The sequence below is a fragment of the Mycteria americana genome, chromosome 2 (genome assembly GCF_035582795.1).
Source record: "Mycteria americana isolate JAX WOST 10 ecotype Jacksonville Zoo and Gardens chromosome 2, USCA_MyAme_1.0, whole genome shotgun sequence".
Taxonomy (NCBI): domain Eukaryota; kingdom Metazoa; phylum Chordata; class Aves; order Ciconiiformes; family Ciconiidae; genus Mycteria; species Mycteria americana.
This window is the reverse complement of record NC_134366.1, coordinates 119,404,056-119,419,994: the sequence shown is the minus strand read 5'-3', so window position 1 is coordinate 119,419,994 and position 15,939 is coordinate 119,404,056. Positions and strand designations below refer to the sequence as shown.

Sequence of the window (15,939 nt, the reverse complement as noted above, 5' to 3'; positions counted from 1 at the left end):
CTTCTCCCAGCTGCTTATAGAATAGTTCATCTGTCTCCTTATCCTGGTTGGGTGGTCTGTAACAGACTCCCACCACAATATCTGCCTTGTTGGCCTTCCCCCTGATTCTTACCCATAGATACTCCACCCTATCGTCACCATCATCAAGCTCTGAACTATCCAGACACTCCCTAATGTATAGGGCTACCCCACCACCTCTCCTGCCTCTCCTATCCCTCCTGAGGAGTTTATAGCCATCCATCGCCACACGCCAGTTGTGCGAGTCATCCCACCATGTTTCCATGATGGCAACCATATCATAGTTTTCCTTAGGTACAGTGGCTTCCAACTCCTCCTCAATTAGTCACTTCAAAAGGAATGTATTTATAGTAATATGTGCACTTGCTGTCTCTTCTTTTGAATGAGTACTGAATCGATTATAATTTTATGTGTTTTCTTGTTGAATCCTTGTTTCCTGGCAGATAACTGTTTCCTAGTAGGTATACTAGTGGATAGTTGCAGTTATTTTTTGTATGTATTTCTCGTGTGCCCAAATAGGTGGTAAACGATTCTGGAGAACTGATCCACTGTAAGAAAGTGTGTTGTGGTTTGGGGTTTTTTTGGGTTTTTTTTTTTTTTTTTCTTTTTCATGACTGAGAGCCCCCCCCTTTTTTTTTTTGTCAAAATTAAGTGTTTATTTGTGTATTGAGTTTATCCACATGCTTTAGATTTATATAACCATCTGGCATAGTATTATTTCAACAATCTGTTTAACAGATGATAATAGTAAAAGTTGAAAGAGAATATTTCTACATGACTTAACACTGAAGATAAGTTGACTAGATTTGGAAAAATAAAAAACATTGTAAGAAAGATTTTAATGCATTCAGTTCACTTCTTTCGTTACGCACACCGTATGGCTTTAAGTAAAATATATGTAATGATTTCTGTCTAATGATTATGCCTTTTAATTTTAATACATATTAGTTTATTTTTCTTGTGGGAAGATCCATAGTTAAAACTAGGTGTAGAAGCTGAGTTGATCTTTATCAGAATTCACATGCCTGGAAAAACAGATACTGTCAAACAAAATATTGAATTCCTTCATGAGATGGCAGCCTTTCAAAGACAAGGGCTAATAAAGGGTTAAGGCACTGACTAGGGGCTTCTATGAAATTTATTATCTGTGTTTTCTTTTTGCTTAACCTTAGTCAAACCCCCAGAACATCAATGGCTTACACCTGAACTTTAGGTTTGCCTACGTGCTGGTGGTTGCGTGTACCTGAGACTTCTTGTATGCATGTTTCTTGTTCATCTGGCCCACTGAAAGAAGAGGCCTAAGCATTTGTCTTCAAAAAAGCAGTGCTAGCTATTCTAGGCAGACAGAGCACATTCTTGTACTTCCAGCAAAGCACACCATTTCAAAGATGAGTAATGTTGGAGATGTATCTGTATTCAATTTTTCTTAATTGGCTAGCTTGAAATGGCTCTGCATTAAGCAGGCTCATTTTAGATAGCTTAGTGTACAGGCTTTTTGGGATTTCATTCTCATGCACACAAGTCGTGGCCCATGCCTGGTGCAAGAAGTCTGTTCTCTTCTGAAACCCAGCTCTTACAATCAGGTGTTCCTGGATCCATCGTCTAGATGCCTACTTGCTTTAAGAAATTTTTCCTTAAATGCTGTCTAGAAGATATGTTTAGGCTAGAATAGAAGTTACTGTGTTTGATACAACAAGCTATTACATGTTACTTAATCAGCTCTGGGTTTAGAAGGTCACACTAGATGGCTGAATGTCCTTTTGGTTTTCAACTCTGTTAAAATTGTATGAGTGAAGGTGCTGCTTCGGGTGCACTGGAACAAAAGACACTTCAGCTTCCGAAAGCGTTAGTTGGCGAGACATTCATGAGTGGGAAATCAAATTGGTCGAAAAGACCTGTGTGATGTAGTTTACCTGTCATGACACTGCTCGGTGTCTTATTTCCTGGAATTCAGACGATAGTTTAGTCAAACAATTAAAAGGACACATTTACGTCCTACTCCTTGCCTCATGAACTAAGAAGAGCTTACCAGATACTTTCTAGCAGAAAAACTAAAACATCTGAATGACATACTGCTGCTTATTTTAGTTCTCTTTAAAGATTCCCTTTTCTTACAAAAAAGAAAGTAGGATTTATTCTGTTTACAGTGACATTCTTCTGTACCTTTTCACTTTCAACAAAGGAGTTACAGACATATTTTCAAAATAGGCTGACTATATTCTGTTTCTTAAGCTACTGATAATTTTTCACATGGTTCAGTTGTGCAATACATACTACATTAATCAGGATGCTATAAGTTAAATAGTTCTTAAAAATATAATTCTGTCAAGGACTGTGGGATTCTTAGCAGCACTGAATATAAAATTGGTTGGGTTATCAGGAAGACACTGGTTTGAAATTTTAAGGGGGCTAAGAAAAGATGGACATTTCTGCATGGCATTCTCGGTGGTAAGATTTAAAAAAGCTTGCCAGCTAATTTTTAGGGAACTCATGAATGCGTTAAGTGTTGTTTTGATAACTTAGCAAATTCTAACTACTTTAAGGGGTTTACATTTTAAATTTAAATAAACGAATTGAACGGCACGGCATGTCCTAAGTGATGGAAGGAACATTGGTGTCTTTCCTGCCTGTTTTAAGCAAAGATCCATGTGGCTAAATTCAAAATTTATTTTCTTCCTTCTTGTACCCAAATATATTTTTGTGGGTTTTATTTTTAACCCTTTATTGTGTTATAAAGATGGGGAAATGTGTCACAAGTAATATAGCAGGATTAACTCTTGTTCTAGCTGGGTGTCTATTCATTCTTCACCCTTCAGCATCCTAATTAATCACTGAGCAACAGAATAAAAAATTCCAACACAGGGGAATTCTATACTTGGATCAACCCAAGACCATGAACAACTTAGAAACTGTCATACTAAAGAAAATATTGGAAAGACCAAAGACTACTAACTTGGTTAGTCTCTTCTGTATAAGATAAAGACCGGAGTCTTCTCCTTACTGTGTTTTCGCGGAAGTAAATTTGATTCTTTCTGCATTGGAGTATTTGAAGATGATTGTATTACAAGTCAAAACCACATAGGGCATTCTGTATGAAAATGGTGTACTGTTGTGACAGGCTGAAACAGGATGAGCACATGTGAAAAGTAGTAATAAAGAGTATTCATTCCTGTGCTTGTGCCAATAGGTTAGGAGCAAGGTTACCACCTCTTGGCTGCTTCATCTAGAACAGTGTGTGTGTGTCCTTTTTTCTCCTTATTATGGCCTTCCTACATTTTAGATTACTGAAACACAGCAAGAAATAAAACGTTGCAAATGTGCGTACGATAGATTTGAGTATAGTGTAATCAGAAACTTGTAGAAACCAGTCCTTGCGTGGAAAAGCACGTGAATCTTGCCTTCTTTCCTTCTCCAAAATTAAAAATTAAAAGTTTTCTCTGGGAGAGTATGGAAAACACGTTCAGTGACTTCTAGTTATATTACTAATGAATAAGGATTTGTCCCACTATGTTGTAGTAACTAAAAGTCTGTAAATTTAGTACAGAGTAATGCCTTTTAGGAAGTAAAACATTCAGATTCCTTTGTATCACAATTAATTTCCATTTTTGTCAACTTTACAAACTCAGTTACTTTGTCTAGAATAAAAATTAATGAGATGTTATTCTTGATAAATAATTTAAAGTAACTGCAAAACTGTATTATTGAATAGTTAAACCTATTTAAGGTAAAGGTGCAGTCTGGACCAAGTTTCTGTAAACACTTACATTCCATTTCAAGAAACGACTTAGGCGGTTGCCTCTCGCTGAAATTCCAAGGTATCATACCCGTCAAAGTAAAAAAAAAAAAGAAAAAAGCCTTAAAAATTGTTTCTAATAACTGTTTGAGAAATATGTGTGCTTATATTTTTATAAGAGCACTTAGTTATGCATTTATAGCATGCACCTATAACATATCAATTTCTTGACTTTTATGAAAAACATAGGGTTTAAATTACCTCATGTATTTTATTACTATGTTTTATTTCCAAAGTAGACATTGTGTTGAATTTTATTTCCTTCTATGATATCATAGTAGATGTATTAATAGAATTCTTTCCTTTGGGTTTGTTCAACCCAGAAATATGAATGTCTTGAAAATCACATTGTATTTTTCTAATGTAATGTCTATACAGTCATTCAAATTCTTTAGTTGCGCATCTGTTCTGTAACATGATTATTTTGAAGGTACACTTCAAAGAAACACATTAATAGGCATTGAAAAATAGAGCATAAATTGACTAGCTGTTCATGTGAGGGTTGTTTGAATGTAACTTTATTTGAACTATACCTTTACATTTCTTCTTGTTTGTTGTTTAAGTTGGGACCATAGTGTAAAATTCACCACCCCCCCCCCCCCCCTTTTTTTTTCCCCTGTAAAGCTTACCAGTTTGCTGGGTATTTTAATTTGTTCCTTCTTTTCTCAGCTCTTGAGGTCAGGAGACAATTGTCACACTTAATCAGTCAAGGACGTAGCTGGTTATTAGCTAGAGTAAGGCTAAGGAATTGAGAACATTTTAGACTCCATCTACATCATATACTGTATCCCACCATCTGTGCACATGTAATTCTTCTCGATTTCATTGCAACTTTTGTGATGGATTGACCCTGGCTGGATGCCAGGTGCCCACCAAAGCCACTCTATCACTCCCCTCCTCAGCTGGACAGGGGAGGAAATATGACAGAGGGCTCATGGGTCGAGATAAGGACAGGGAGATCACTCAGCAATTACCGTCACGGGCAAAACAGACTCAACTTTGGGAAATTAATTTAACTTATTACCAATCAAATCAGAGTAGGATAATGAGAAATAAACCCAAATCTTAAAACACCTTCCCCTACCCCTCCCTTCTTCCCGGGCTTAACTTGTGGGTGTTGATCTCTTCTCCCAAGTAACTAGCGATACGATGAGAGGAAATGGCCTCAAGTTGCATCAGGAGAGGTTTAGATTGGATATTAGGAAAAATTTCTTTACTGAAAGGGTGGTCAAGCATTGAAACAGGCTGCCCAGAGAGGTGGTGGAGTCACCATCACTGGAGGAGCTGAAAAACTGTGTAGATGTGGCACTTCAGGACATGGTTTAGTAGGCATGGAGGTGTTGGGTTGACGGTTGGACTAGGTGATCCTGAAGATCTTTTCCAGCCTTAATGATTCTATGATTTACTCCTGAATTTTCTACCTCCTCCCCCCCAGCAGCGCAGGGGACGGGGAATGGGGGTTGCGGTCAGTTTATCACACGTTGTCTCTGCCGCTCCTTCCTCCTCAGGGGAGGACTCCTCACACTCTTCCCCTGCTCCAGCATGGGGTTCATCCCACAGGAGACAGTCCTCCACGAACTTCTCCAATGTGGGTCCATTTCCACAGGCTGCAGCTCTTCATGAACTGCTCCAACGTGGGTCCTTTCCACGGGGTGCAGTCCTTCAAGAACAGACTGCTCCAGCGTGGGTCCCCCACAGGGTCACAAGTCCTGCCAGCAAACCTGCTCCAGCGTGGAATCCTCTCTCCATGGGTCCACAGGTCTGGCCAGAAGCCTGCTCCAGCGCAGGCTTCCCACGGGGTCACAGCCTCCTTTGGGCATCCATCTGCTCTGGCATGGTGTCCTGCATGGGCTGCAGGTGGATATCTGCTCCACCATTAACCCCATGGGCTGCAGGGGCACAGCCTGCCTCACCATGGTCTTCATGATGGGCTGCAGGGGAATCTCTGCTCCAGCGCCTGGAGCACCTCCACCCCTCCTTCTTCACTGACCTTGGTGTCTGCAGAGTTGTTTCTCTCACATATTCTCACTCCTCTCTCCCGCTGCTGTTGCGCAGCAGCTTTTTTCCCCCTTCTTAAATACGCTATCCCAGAGGCGCTACCACCATCGCTGATGGGCTCGGCCTTGGCCAGCGGCGGGTCTGTTTTGGAGCCAGCTGGTATTGGCTCTATCGGACACAGGGGAAGCTTCTAGCACCTTCTCACAGAAGCCACCCCTGTAGCCACCCCTGCTACCAAAACCTTGCCACACAAACCCAATACAGACTCTGCATATAGAAATGCTCGGATAGTTGAGACCTACACCTGATTCTCTTCTAACATCTGTAGTTCAGTGCAGTGGAGATCACGTCAGTGGTTTTTTTTTTTTGTGTCTTTTTTTTCTCCAACTCTAAAATAAGGATTCTAATATTTACTAGCTTTGGAAAAGAATCTTGAGATTCTGAAAAGTAATTTGAGATTGAATACCTACTGAATACAAATTACTGTTATGTTAGTAAAAGCAAAGCAAAATGATTATTTTTTTTTAATGATGCTTTAATTACAGATCACCGTATTGGGGAGAGGAGAATAAAATAAAGAAGAAATTGAACTAGTGACTTTGTTTTGCAGGTTCTTTCATGTTGGTGAATACATCTGGGAGATTTGCGGGACAGAAGGCTCACCTCCTGCTGCCCCATCTGAAAGAAAATGATACACATTGTATTGATTTCCACTATTACGTTTCAAGCAAGAGTGGACCTAGCCCTGGCACTTTGAATATATATGTGAAAGTTAATGATGGTCCTATTGGTAACCCGATCTGGAACACATCTATCACTGCTACATGGAACAGAGCAGAACTGGCAATTAGCACTTTCTGGCCCAATTTTTATCAGGTATGTTTTACATTTTATGAAATTTTGTTTCTCATAATAGTGACTTGGTTCTTAATCATCATTTTGAATTTAAATCGAAATATTTTTCAGTATGTTTTGTTGATCTTTATCTTAATTATATTTTTGTAGATGATGCTAAATGTTTGTTTTTACATATATATGGCTGTGTTTATATGTTTACATATATTTATAGAATTGTATGAAATGTGTGCACACACACACATGCTTTAAATGTGAGTGAAATAATTGTATTGAAACAATTGAGAAATTTTGCCATTGATTTCAGTCAATTACCTCTGTTTCTCTATAATAAATTCAGTCATTCTTTTGGTTCATTAGCGATGCTGGAATTGAATGCCAATAGATTTTATTGCAGTAGCGTCTTCAAGTTTGATTTAGATCAGCAATACTTGTTGCCTTAGAATCAGCAGAATCCTTTGAATCCTCAGTTTAAGTCTTCAGGTTGAATCCAATATCCATGTGTTCTCTCCAGCAGTAATCATAAATATAACAATAGTTATCTTAGGAATGGGCTTCTGGTTACATCCTAAAGATTTAGGGAGAATCTCACTTGACAGTTCCTTTAGGTGCTGCTTTTCTATAGGAAAGTTTACAGATTATACAGTTATTTTCTGTTATATAGTAGTTCAACAGTTTTTCTCCTTCTTCCCTTGAAAATATAGTCTATGTCTCTGCAAGCAAGTGATTTGGTGTAATAAGAGCAGACCAGTAGATCAAAGATGTTATTGAGGCTCCTCTAATCTTCACTTGCAGTTTGGAAAGTTTGTTTTGGATTTTATTTGGTCCCCTGTGCTGAACATTGTCGCTATACTTATGGTTTAAAGCTTTCTGAAGAAAAGCTCTCCCAAAGATGGGGGTTCTTTGACTGCAGACCTCCCTAGTTAGTACGAAGTTGTCATTCCACAGTGTTGTTCCAGGGGGTGACAGCATCTTAATTCCTACGTCAGCGCCCCAACTACCAGTGTCACACGTGGCAAAGCCTTGTTTCTGTTCCTGTATGTGCTGTTCAGGGTGACCAGGTGTTTGATGCCCCATCATATTCTCGTTATGAGTTTGGCAATATGCACTGCGAGGTACTCTAGGGGGCTATAGTGGACTTCTTTCTGTGGCTGCGGCAGCTGATCTGTGAGGATGTCTCAAGTGAACTGAAGCTGTTCCTTTTGAATCCTTTTTCCTCTAAGGAAAAAAACAAGCTGAAGAACTTTCTGGAGTCTTTCCCTCTGTGATTGCTTCACCCACAATTGACAAAAACTCCTGGTCCAAAAGATGAGTTTGGAGTGCCGGGACCATCTTGTCCTTGGAACATGGGATACCTGGCAATGGGTGCAATACTTGCAGACCCAAAAGAGCACGCTCATTCATTTCCTCTTGCCTCCAGTAGTGTGTTCCTAGGTTGTGCAGGGGGTATTGATGGGGTCCACATTTGTGGGTCCAGTGCTCTGCCCAAGGTGGCTAGGAATTGCTACAACTGCATCGTCGGGGCTTCCTGGAGAGGATTCAGGGTAAGTTTACGGACATCTAAGCAACCCTCACTGGGATGACTCATGGTGTGGATCTCCTATAATTGGCTGTGGACTCGATGAAGCAATACTGGCACCTTTTCCAGAAGGGCAGGTGTATTAGCAGAGTTGAGGTTCACTTCAGCATTGTGGGAGAAGCGGTGTACTACCTGCCTCTCTAGAGCATGAGGCTGTATCCTGATCACGGAGTCCAAGCTTGGTTTAGCCATACCTTTACATCTCACAGAGTGAAAGGGCAATATAGGGAAATAGGCAAGCTCTGACAGTTTTAAATGTTATTGATATTAGCAATAATCTGTTTTCTATCAAGCTAATAAATTTCTATCAATATGATACTTCTAACTGATGTCTGACTAATATGTATATTTGGCCATAGAAATAGAAAGATAACCTTTCTAGTCCACTTTCTCCTTGAGACTTGCTGTCTGGACTGTTCACCCTTATTCGTAGGTGAACCCTTATATGCTTGGATGGGGTACTGGAGTTTAGCAAATTACCATGCATCAGCTGATAATATAATAGACACCTGAGTCTGTCTGTAATGGATTCCATGTGCTCTGTTTGCCTCTGGAAATATAGAAATTTTTACATAATATTTCTTTCACTGAGGGGTGTAGTAAGTAATTTTCTTTGCATTTGCTGCATACAGTCTGAAATAATTCCTGGTTAGGTATTGCAATTTAGCTGATATGCCAAAATGTCTTATGCTATAGTAATATCCATGGCAGTCCAAGGAATCGGTGTAAAATAGTGTAGCTTCACTGGTTTCACTGCAGATAAGCTAACTTATTCTTGAGAAAGCTCTGTCTCCATTTTGACAGCTTATGGTCAATCGTCTCCATTTTGGTTGCCTCCATGCCTCCACCTTCCACAGAAATGTGGTGCAATTTCCTCATTCACCAGGTGACACTTGCAGTTTCTCCTTGTTTCTGAACTCTTTTCATCTGTTTTCATGCTTTTTCTTCACATAGACTGTTTTGGGGGGAGACAGGAAGTTAGCTGCTTGCAGCTGGGAGAAGCGTAGGACGAGGGTAGAGGGTGTATGTGGATCTTGTGAGAATGTGCATCCAAGTTAGGTGAGAGCTCAGATGACTGCATGTATGGTGGAAGAAGGGAGAGGACCCATCTGACAGGTGCCTAGCACCAGGTCTGTTTCCTAAGCTGCTATTCATTTAATTCCCAAACTCCGACCTCTTCTGGCACAAATCCATGTGTTTCTCACATAACCTCCAAAATGTACAAGACTTCCTCCCAGGGATTTTCTGAGGCTGTCTGACCTTATTGAACAAAATTAAGAAAAGTCCTCTAAGAAGATTTTTAAGGAATGATAGGGCCCTTTTTAACTTTTCATATATGAAGGTCGGTAGTTTCCTGATGAGTAATCTTCAGGAATAGACTCAGCGTTAGTAGATGAAGGGACAAAGCAATGTAATAATGTGATTTTCTTTGTTGTGTTTTAAATCACATATCCATGTAGAAATCTGCATGTTTGTGAATGCCTTATAGTTCCATTCCATTAATAGGACACCTACAAGGTGTATAGCTGCAAATGAAAACAAAATGTACTACAGAACTCTGAAGACAAATTATATGATAACATTTCAGAGTTATAATATTTATACAATTCAGGATGCTTAAAAACACAGTAGTCTTGTTCTGTTTTGCTGTTGATTCATGAAAAACATAGGCAAAATAACTCCCACTAATGGTAGTTGACTAGAAATTAGATTGTGTAGTGTGGAGTGAATTTTAATCCAACTTCTAACAATTTATTTGTTTAAACCATGTATTATTAACACATATATGCAAAGTGCTCAAAAGATTTAATAATTAACAGCATTTTATTATTGTAGCACCAGTTATCCAAGCTTGTTAATACCTTTCATGTTGGGTTTCCATTTAGAATTGACTCTTTAGAAGTACAGTTTCTGAACAAAGTAATTAATTTTTTTTAGTGTACACTTTTCTTTTTACTAGGTAATTATTTGTGTAGGTTTCACCCCGTATGAAAGCTGTACTATGTATATAAATCACAACGATAACCTGCATGTAACAACATTAATTGTAGTTTAATTACTGCTTAATTAAACTTAAATTGTCAAGTATTCTGGTGATTAAGGATATATTTAATTCCATAATTAATGGTCTTCTAAGTGCCACTGCTTAACATCTGCCTTTGACTTTAGGGTATGTCTACATTGCAGTCCAGTTGCTGATTACGATATAGTTGCAGTAACATAGGTTCAAGCTGCCAAACAACTTCTGAGGGTCAAAGATAATCAGCACAGCTTGTTCTTTTCTGCTGTGCCTCGTGGTCTCTGAGCTATTTGTTTCGAAGTAGCTGGCATATTTCTACAGGAGCTAGTATTAGTTCTGTATTATAAAATCCCTTTAGGAGTGTTCCCCTGAGGGAGCATTGGCTTCCTCTTTTTATCATTGGTCACAGGAGAAATTGTTTGCTTTACTGAGCTGTTGTCTCCTTGGTGCATCTTAAGCAAGAGCATCAAGGAGTTTATCATGCCATTAAAGACAGCCTGCAAACAAAACAAGGCTTCGCATACTACTAAGAACTTCACCCTCCTCCTTACTTGAATAGAATTAGGATGTACACAGAAAAAGAGGATTAAATGCTATGTAGATTTCTATGGGTAGATGTGAGCTTGTTTTTAGATTCTTGGGGAGCAGTCTCAGTAGGTTGAGAGGCTCTAAAATTGATGATATCGGTTTTATCTTTGAGATAAAAGTAAGTCCTGAAAAGGCTGCTCCTCTAGTGAGGAGGGGGTGGGAGGGTTTGGGGGGGGTTGTTTTTATTTTCTTCAAAGTTTTGATTTTTTTTCCTTATTTGAATCTTTTAGCAGGAGGAAAATCTGTTGATTTCAGGGTTGTTTTCTTGTTTTGTCTGTTTGGGGCGGAGGGAGATTAATTTTTTTTCTTTTTCTCTAGGTTAGTTAATGATTCTCAGACCAATTAGTAGTATTTTAAATATATTTTATGTTTTTGAAGCATTGCAGTTTTGGAACTTTACAATATGCAAAATGCCACTACTGGGTTGAGTCTGGTGAGTGGCTTGTGTTTCCAGCTCCTAACCCTACAAGCAAGCAATTTGGCACAGCACCATTGCAAGTTACACACCATCCCTCTATCAGTTTTTATATTTTGAATTATTTGCTTTGTACTTTGCTGGGAGTCAGGCATGGCAGCAGTGAGCTGAAACAAATCTTGATGAAATAACAAACACTGCAGTTTTAAAATCCAGAAATGGAATTGAAAGGATTAAAAATAGCTTCCAGTGGAGTAATGCTACTCTCTATGCCACTGCACCTTCTTTAAACATAAATTTCTATGAAGCTGGAATGAGAAGATGGGATAAGAGCCTGGCAGTAATTCCTTATCTTTTTTAGTAAGGACACAGAGGAGTTACATGGTATCACTTCACACTGAGATGAGATTTACCCTTTACCATTCTGACACTTTCCCCTGTAAATTAGGAGTTTAGGGAATAAGAATCGGTAGATCCAACCTACCTTTTCAAATCTGGAGTTGAACTTTCATTTGTTTCATAACCTGCTTTGTACATGCTTTGCTTGGAGTTTGGCTCATGCAATGTCTTAAGTCATCAGCTAGGACAGAGAATTAAGCTTCTTGTGCAGTAAAGGTCAGGCTCACATTCACATGTGTTGTGTGTGTTGCATTCAACAGCACGCTTACGGTTCCTGAACTGCTCTTTGAACTCAAAAGAAACTTTGAAATGCATATTGCATTTTGAATCACAGCCTTGTGTCAGGCATCTTAAATAGCTCTTCTTCATTGAGTAGGGTGATTTGGGAATAGTTATTTTGAGAAAGATGCTCCAGGGCAGACTGCATACCTAAATTTAAAAACCGCAGCAGTCTAAAAATGGCCAAGAGTAAGCAGGCGTGCACTTTTTGTCATATACACAAGGCTCTGTTATTTTATCCCGTCCCTTGTTCCTAAACCAAGAAAGTTTCTGGGCCTTCAGTAGAGAAAGGTAAGATAACAATCGGTTTAAAAACAAAAAGAGAAGAGTAAGATTTAATAAGCCTTAATGTCAGGAGCTCAGTTTTCAGCATTGCTCACCCATAAGAGGTTTCTTTGGAGTCTCAGGTTCGAAGCAACCACCAAAATATTATTTATTGTGCTCGAGTGCATGCATGAGCGCTGAATGGTGGTTGCGCAGGAGTGAGACGTGGGGAGGGAAACGGCATAAAATTAATTCGCAGCCAGGGAGGCCTAACCACATTTTAGGAGGGAGACTGTTCCCAATGCCTTGTAAAATACAGTCAAAAGAAAGGCACTCTGTGCGGTAAAGCACAGCAGGCAGAGGAGAGCGCAGTGCGTGCTGCGGGCAGCGTGTGATACAGCACTGCCCACTTACTGGGGGTGCAGGGGAGCAGGACTGCAGCCTGAGGTTAAGTAGCTTTCTTCATACTCCTTTCTCCTTCTTGTTTTTGCAAAGTGCTATTTTTAAGTCATGTGAAGTAGAGTGTGTTTATATTAGGTACAATCCACCTTTTGACTAAAAGCGTAATTTTGCAACAACAAAGGCAGGAATTTACAGAGTAAGGTTGTATGGCAACAAAACCTGTTTATTTCTATTGTTCTTTGGAACAGACAAGTTATCTCAAGTCGCACATTTTCAGCAGTAAGCATTTATGTTGGTGAGCAGACCCCCTTTCTTTGTTCATATGTAGAAAGGGGAAGTGGCAGGAATGAAAAGCTAATTTTGCTCTTTGCTGAAGCAGGGAGGATCAGGGACAGTGCAGTGCTAAGCTGCTTCCCTGGTTCCTGTTTGGCAGGCCTGCGAGGGGGAGAATGGTGTAAAACAGCTCTAAGGCCAACCTTCAGCAGAGTTTTTCCTGAGCAAATGAATTCAGTGTTTTAACTGGTTGTTTCCGGACTGATAAGGTGGCAGAATAATAGGCGAAAAATCCAAGGGCTGCCCAGTCTGACATTGCTGGAGTGTTGTCTCTATTTTGACTGGGCTCTTTTATATTGCCTGCAGGTGTTGCGTCAGCCATGAGGAAAGGCAAAGTTTGGAGGTGGGAGTAAAAATGTTAACTTTTACAAGACAAGCAACTTTTCAAATGTGAAATGATGGAAAAAACTGGATATGAAATAAATTTCTAGGTTTCATTTCTAGTGAAATTACTAGCAAAACTGATCCACATTTGTGAATAGTCTTGATGTCCCTAATATGAATAAATTCCCAATGAATTTATTCCAAAAAGCCCAGTGAATAAATGAGCTACCAGAAGTGTTTCTAGGTCCATTCCTGAGCACCCTCTTACAGTGTGCAGCACACGTACTAGGACTTTCAGAAATGTGTCATGCATAGGATCAAATTCTTTTTTTTAGTGTAAAAAGGGAAAATGCTTAGTTAAGCAGATATTTTAGTCTATAATCTTCATTTATTAATTTAAATAAAACAGAATACTAGATTTGGATACACCAGTTGATAGTATTTCACAACCTGTGAACAGACTGTGCTTGGAAGATGTGTCATGTTCTTTTATATATGAAGTAAAAGGCACATCAGCGATGTCTCTTTGACGATGGTATGTCACTACTGGCTGTAGTGGCTCTTTCCATTTACTAAAAATTGCATATTTTGTGTCAGAAGAGACCAAAACTCATGATCATTAAAATTGATATCAGCTTGGCTATTGCTTTTAATGGAAGCATGATTAAACTGACAATATTGCAATTTGTATTACTTTTCTTTGGAACATGCCCTCTTTAATGACAATAATTGTCATTTAATAGTATGTCCAGCTAGCAGTTTCTTGATACATTGCCTGGCTTATTTGTGGTAATGAAATTTTTGGTGTGTTATCTAGAGATACAGCAGGATATTTTAGATCACTCATTGAGTCTTTGTCTGTTGTCATAAGCAGGTCTGATTCAGTTATTTCAAGGTCGTGGTTTCTGCCTGTGAACTGAAGGAACAGGTTTGTGTTTAGAATCTACAAGCTTTTTTTGTCTGTGAGTATATTGCAATAATGAAGTACTTAAAACCTCTCGGAGAGCCTGTAGCTAAGTTATGAATTATAGAAATTATTTTGAGATCTTCTACTCAGGTATTGCGTATGTTTACTTTTCTAGAGCTCAAGTATTTGGTTTTGCTGGAAGTCAGGTAATTCTTTGGAAAAGACACTTTTATGCAACTTTTTTTTTTAATAGTTAAATCCCCATTACCTAGCAGTAATATTTTTAGCAGAAGACTTCTGACTGGTTTGGCTGGCTGCTTCAGAGGTGGGTATGTTCCTCCAGGTTCCTCCCAGGGTTTTCTAGAATACAGCATATGTAAAAGTGAAGAACCTGAAAAAAACTCCTCTGCTCTGCAGTGATGGGATCGTGGATCAGGTAGACCTTTCAGATGGCTTTGTGCAGATCTCTCCTTATACTGAGTGCTCCAAAAGAGAGGGAGGTGGTTTTGTTGTTTGTTTGTTTGTTTGTTTGTTTGTTTTTAAATAAGCTATATTTCAATAAAAACTAGAAAGTCCACTGTTTTGGGTTTTTTTTTTTCTTAACAGAGAAAACTCAAAGCTGCTAGGGAATATAGGAGAGGAATCAGCAACTGTCCCTAGCCTTCTTTGTTTTCACAGGCAGATCTTTGCCTCCACACTTAGATCCAGTTAACTCAGTGACTTTCTTAGTGGCAGCATATTTCCCTAGGAAACTTTTCCACCATTTCTGAGTCCTGCCTGTCTGCTTTCTATTCTTCACCGCTGTGTTATACCATCCCTGCATTAACTGCAGGTTCCTGGGGCTATGCCATGGTTCTCATACCCTACAGTCTTTCAGATCTTTTCCCTTTTGAATAGTCTTGGTAGCTCTTCAGGAAATGGAGGAGTTTCCTCCTTCTTCCGAGGGCACCAGCATAACCATTTTTTTCAGAGAGCATAAGACAAACTGAGAACATACAACTGTTTGTCACATTTGTTAATGGAGAAATGCTTGTTCTTTTTTTAAAGTCAGTGAGTGAAAACAGGAGCTGCATTCTTCGTCTTTCACTGCCATCAAAACTTAGGGTTACCTTGCGCATGTCACCTACCTCTGTATTTCCATTTTAAGGCTGTTAAGATGAGGGTAAGAATGATCATTGTTGGAAAAGCTCTTTCAGGTCTTTGAATGCAAGTTATTCTTTAAGAGTTTCTGCTTTTTTCTTCTTTAAGAACTTCTGCTTCCCAAGATAGATCCTAAGACCGTTTCCACCAGGAGATATTCTTCTTTGTAGGAAAGAGATGTTTTGAAATTTTGAATGGTCTTGCTCTGGATGGTCTACTGAATGCTGGGAGCCAAATCCATACCCTGTCCACTCTGTTGCTGTGGATCAGTAATATGAACTTTAAGCGCCATCAGAGTGCCATTGGGCATTTAGAAGGCCACAAGCTGAGGCTTGTGACTGAGTAAACTTTTTCTTCCAGAACTTGTTTCTGCAAAATCTGTTTGGTGGCTTTTGGACTTTTCTCATTGCTGTCTTTTGTTTTCTTGTTGCTGCCTGGTTTACCTGGGGGCAGCATTGGCACTGTAGGTTGAAATTTTTGTGTGGACAGGAGACAAAACTAGAATGAAAAGTAGTTTTTTCCATGTCAGACATATGGAGTTAAAGCCATATTTATGGCCATTTCACTCCAGTGAGATTGAGAGGGAGAAATGGACAGAATTTAGAAAGATGATATCTGGGAGAGA

General features: G+C 39.3%; 1 protein-coding gene across 9 annotated transcripts in view; it reads left to right on the top strand.

Moving 5' to 3' along the window:
• The window catches only part of PTPRM (protein tyrosine phosphatase receptor type M), a 489,673-nt gene that overhangs the window by 155,829 nt on the left and 317,905 nt on the right, over positions 1 to 15,939 (top strand). For all 9 annotated transcript variants that reach the window (XM_075494401.1, XM_075494400.1, XM_075494399.1 and 6 more), the window contains exon 3: positions 6,420 to 6,685. In XM_075494401.1, the coding sequence (XP_075350516.1) occupies positions 6,420 to 6,685 (266 nt within the window). The remainder of the gene's footprint in view (positions 1 to 6,419; positions 6,686 to 15,939) is intronic.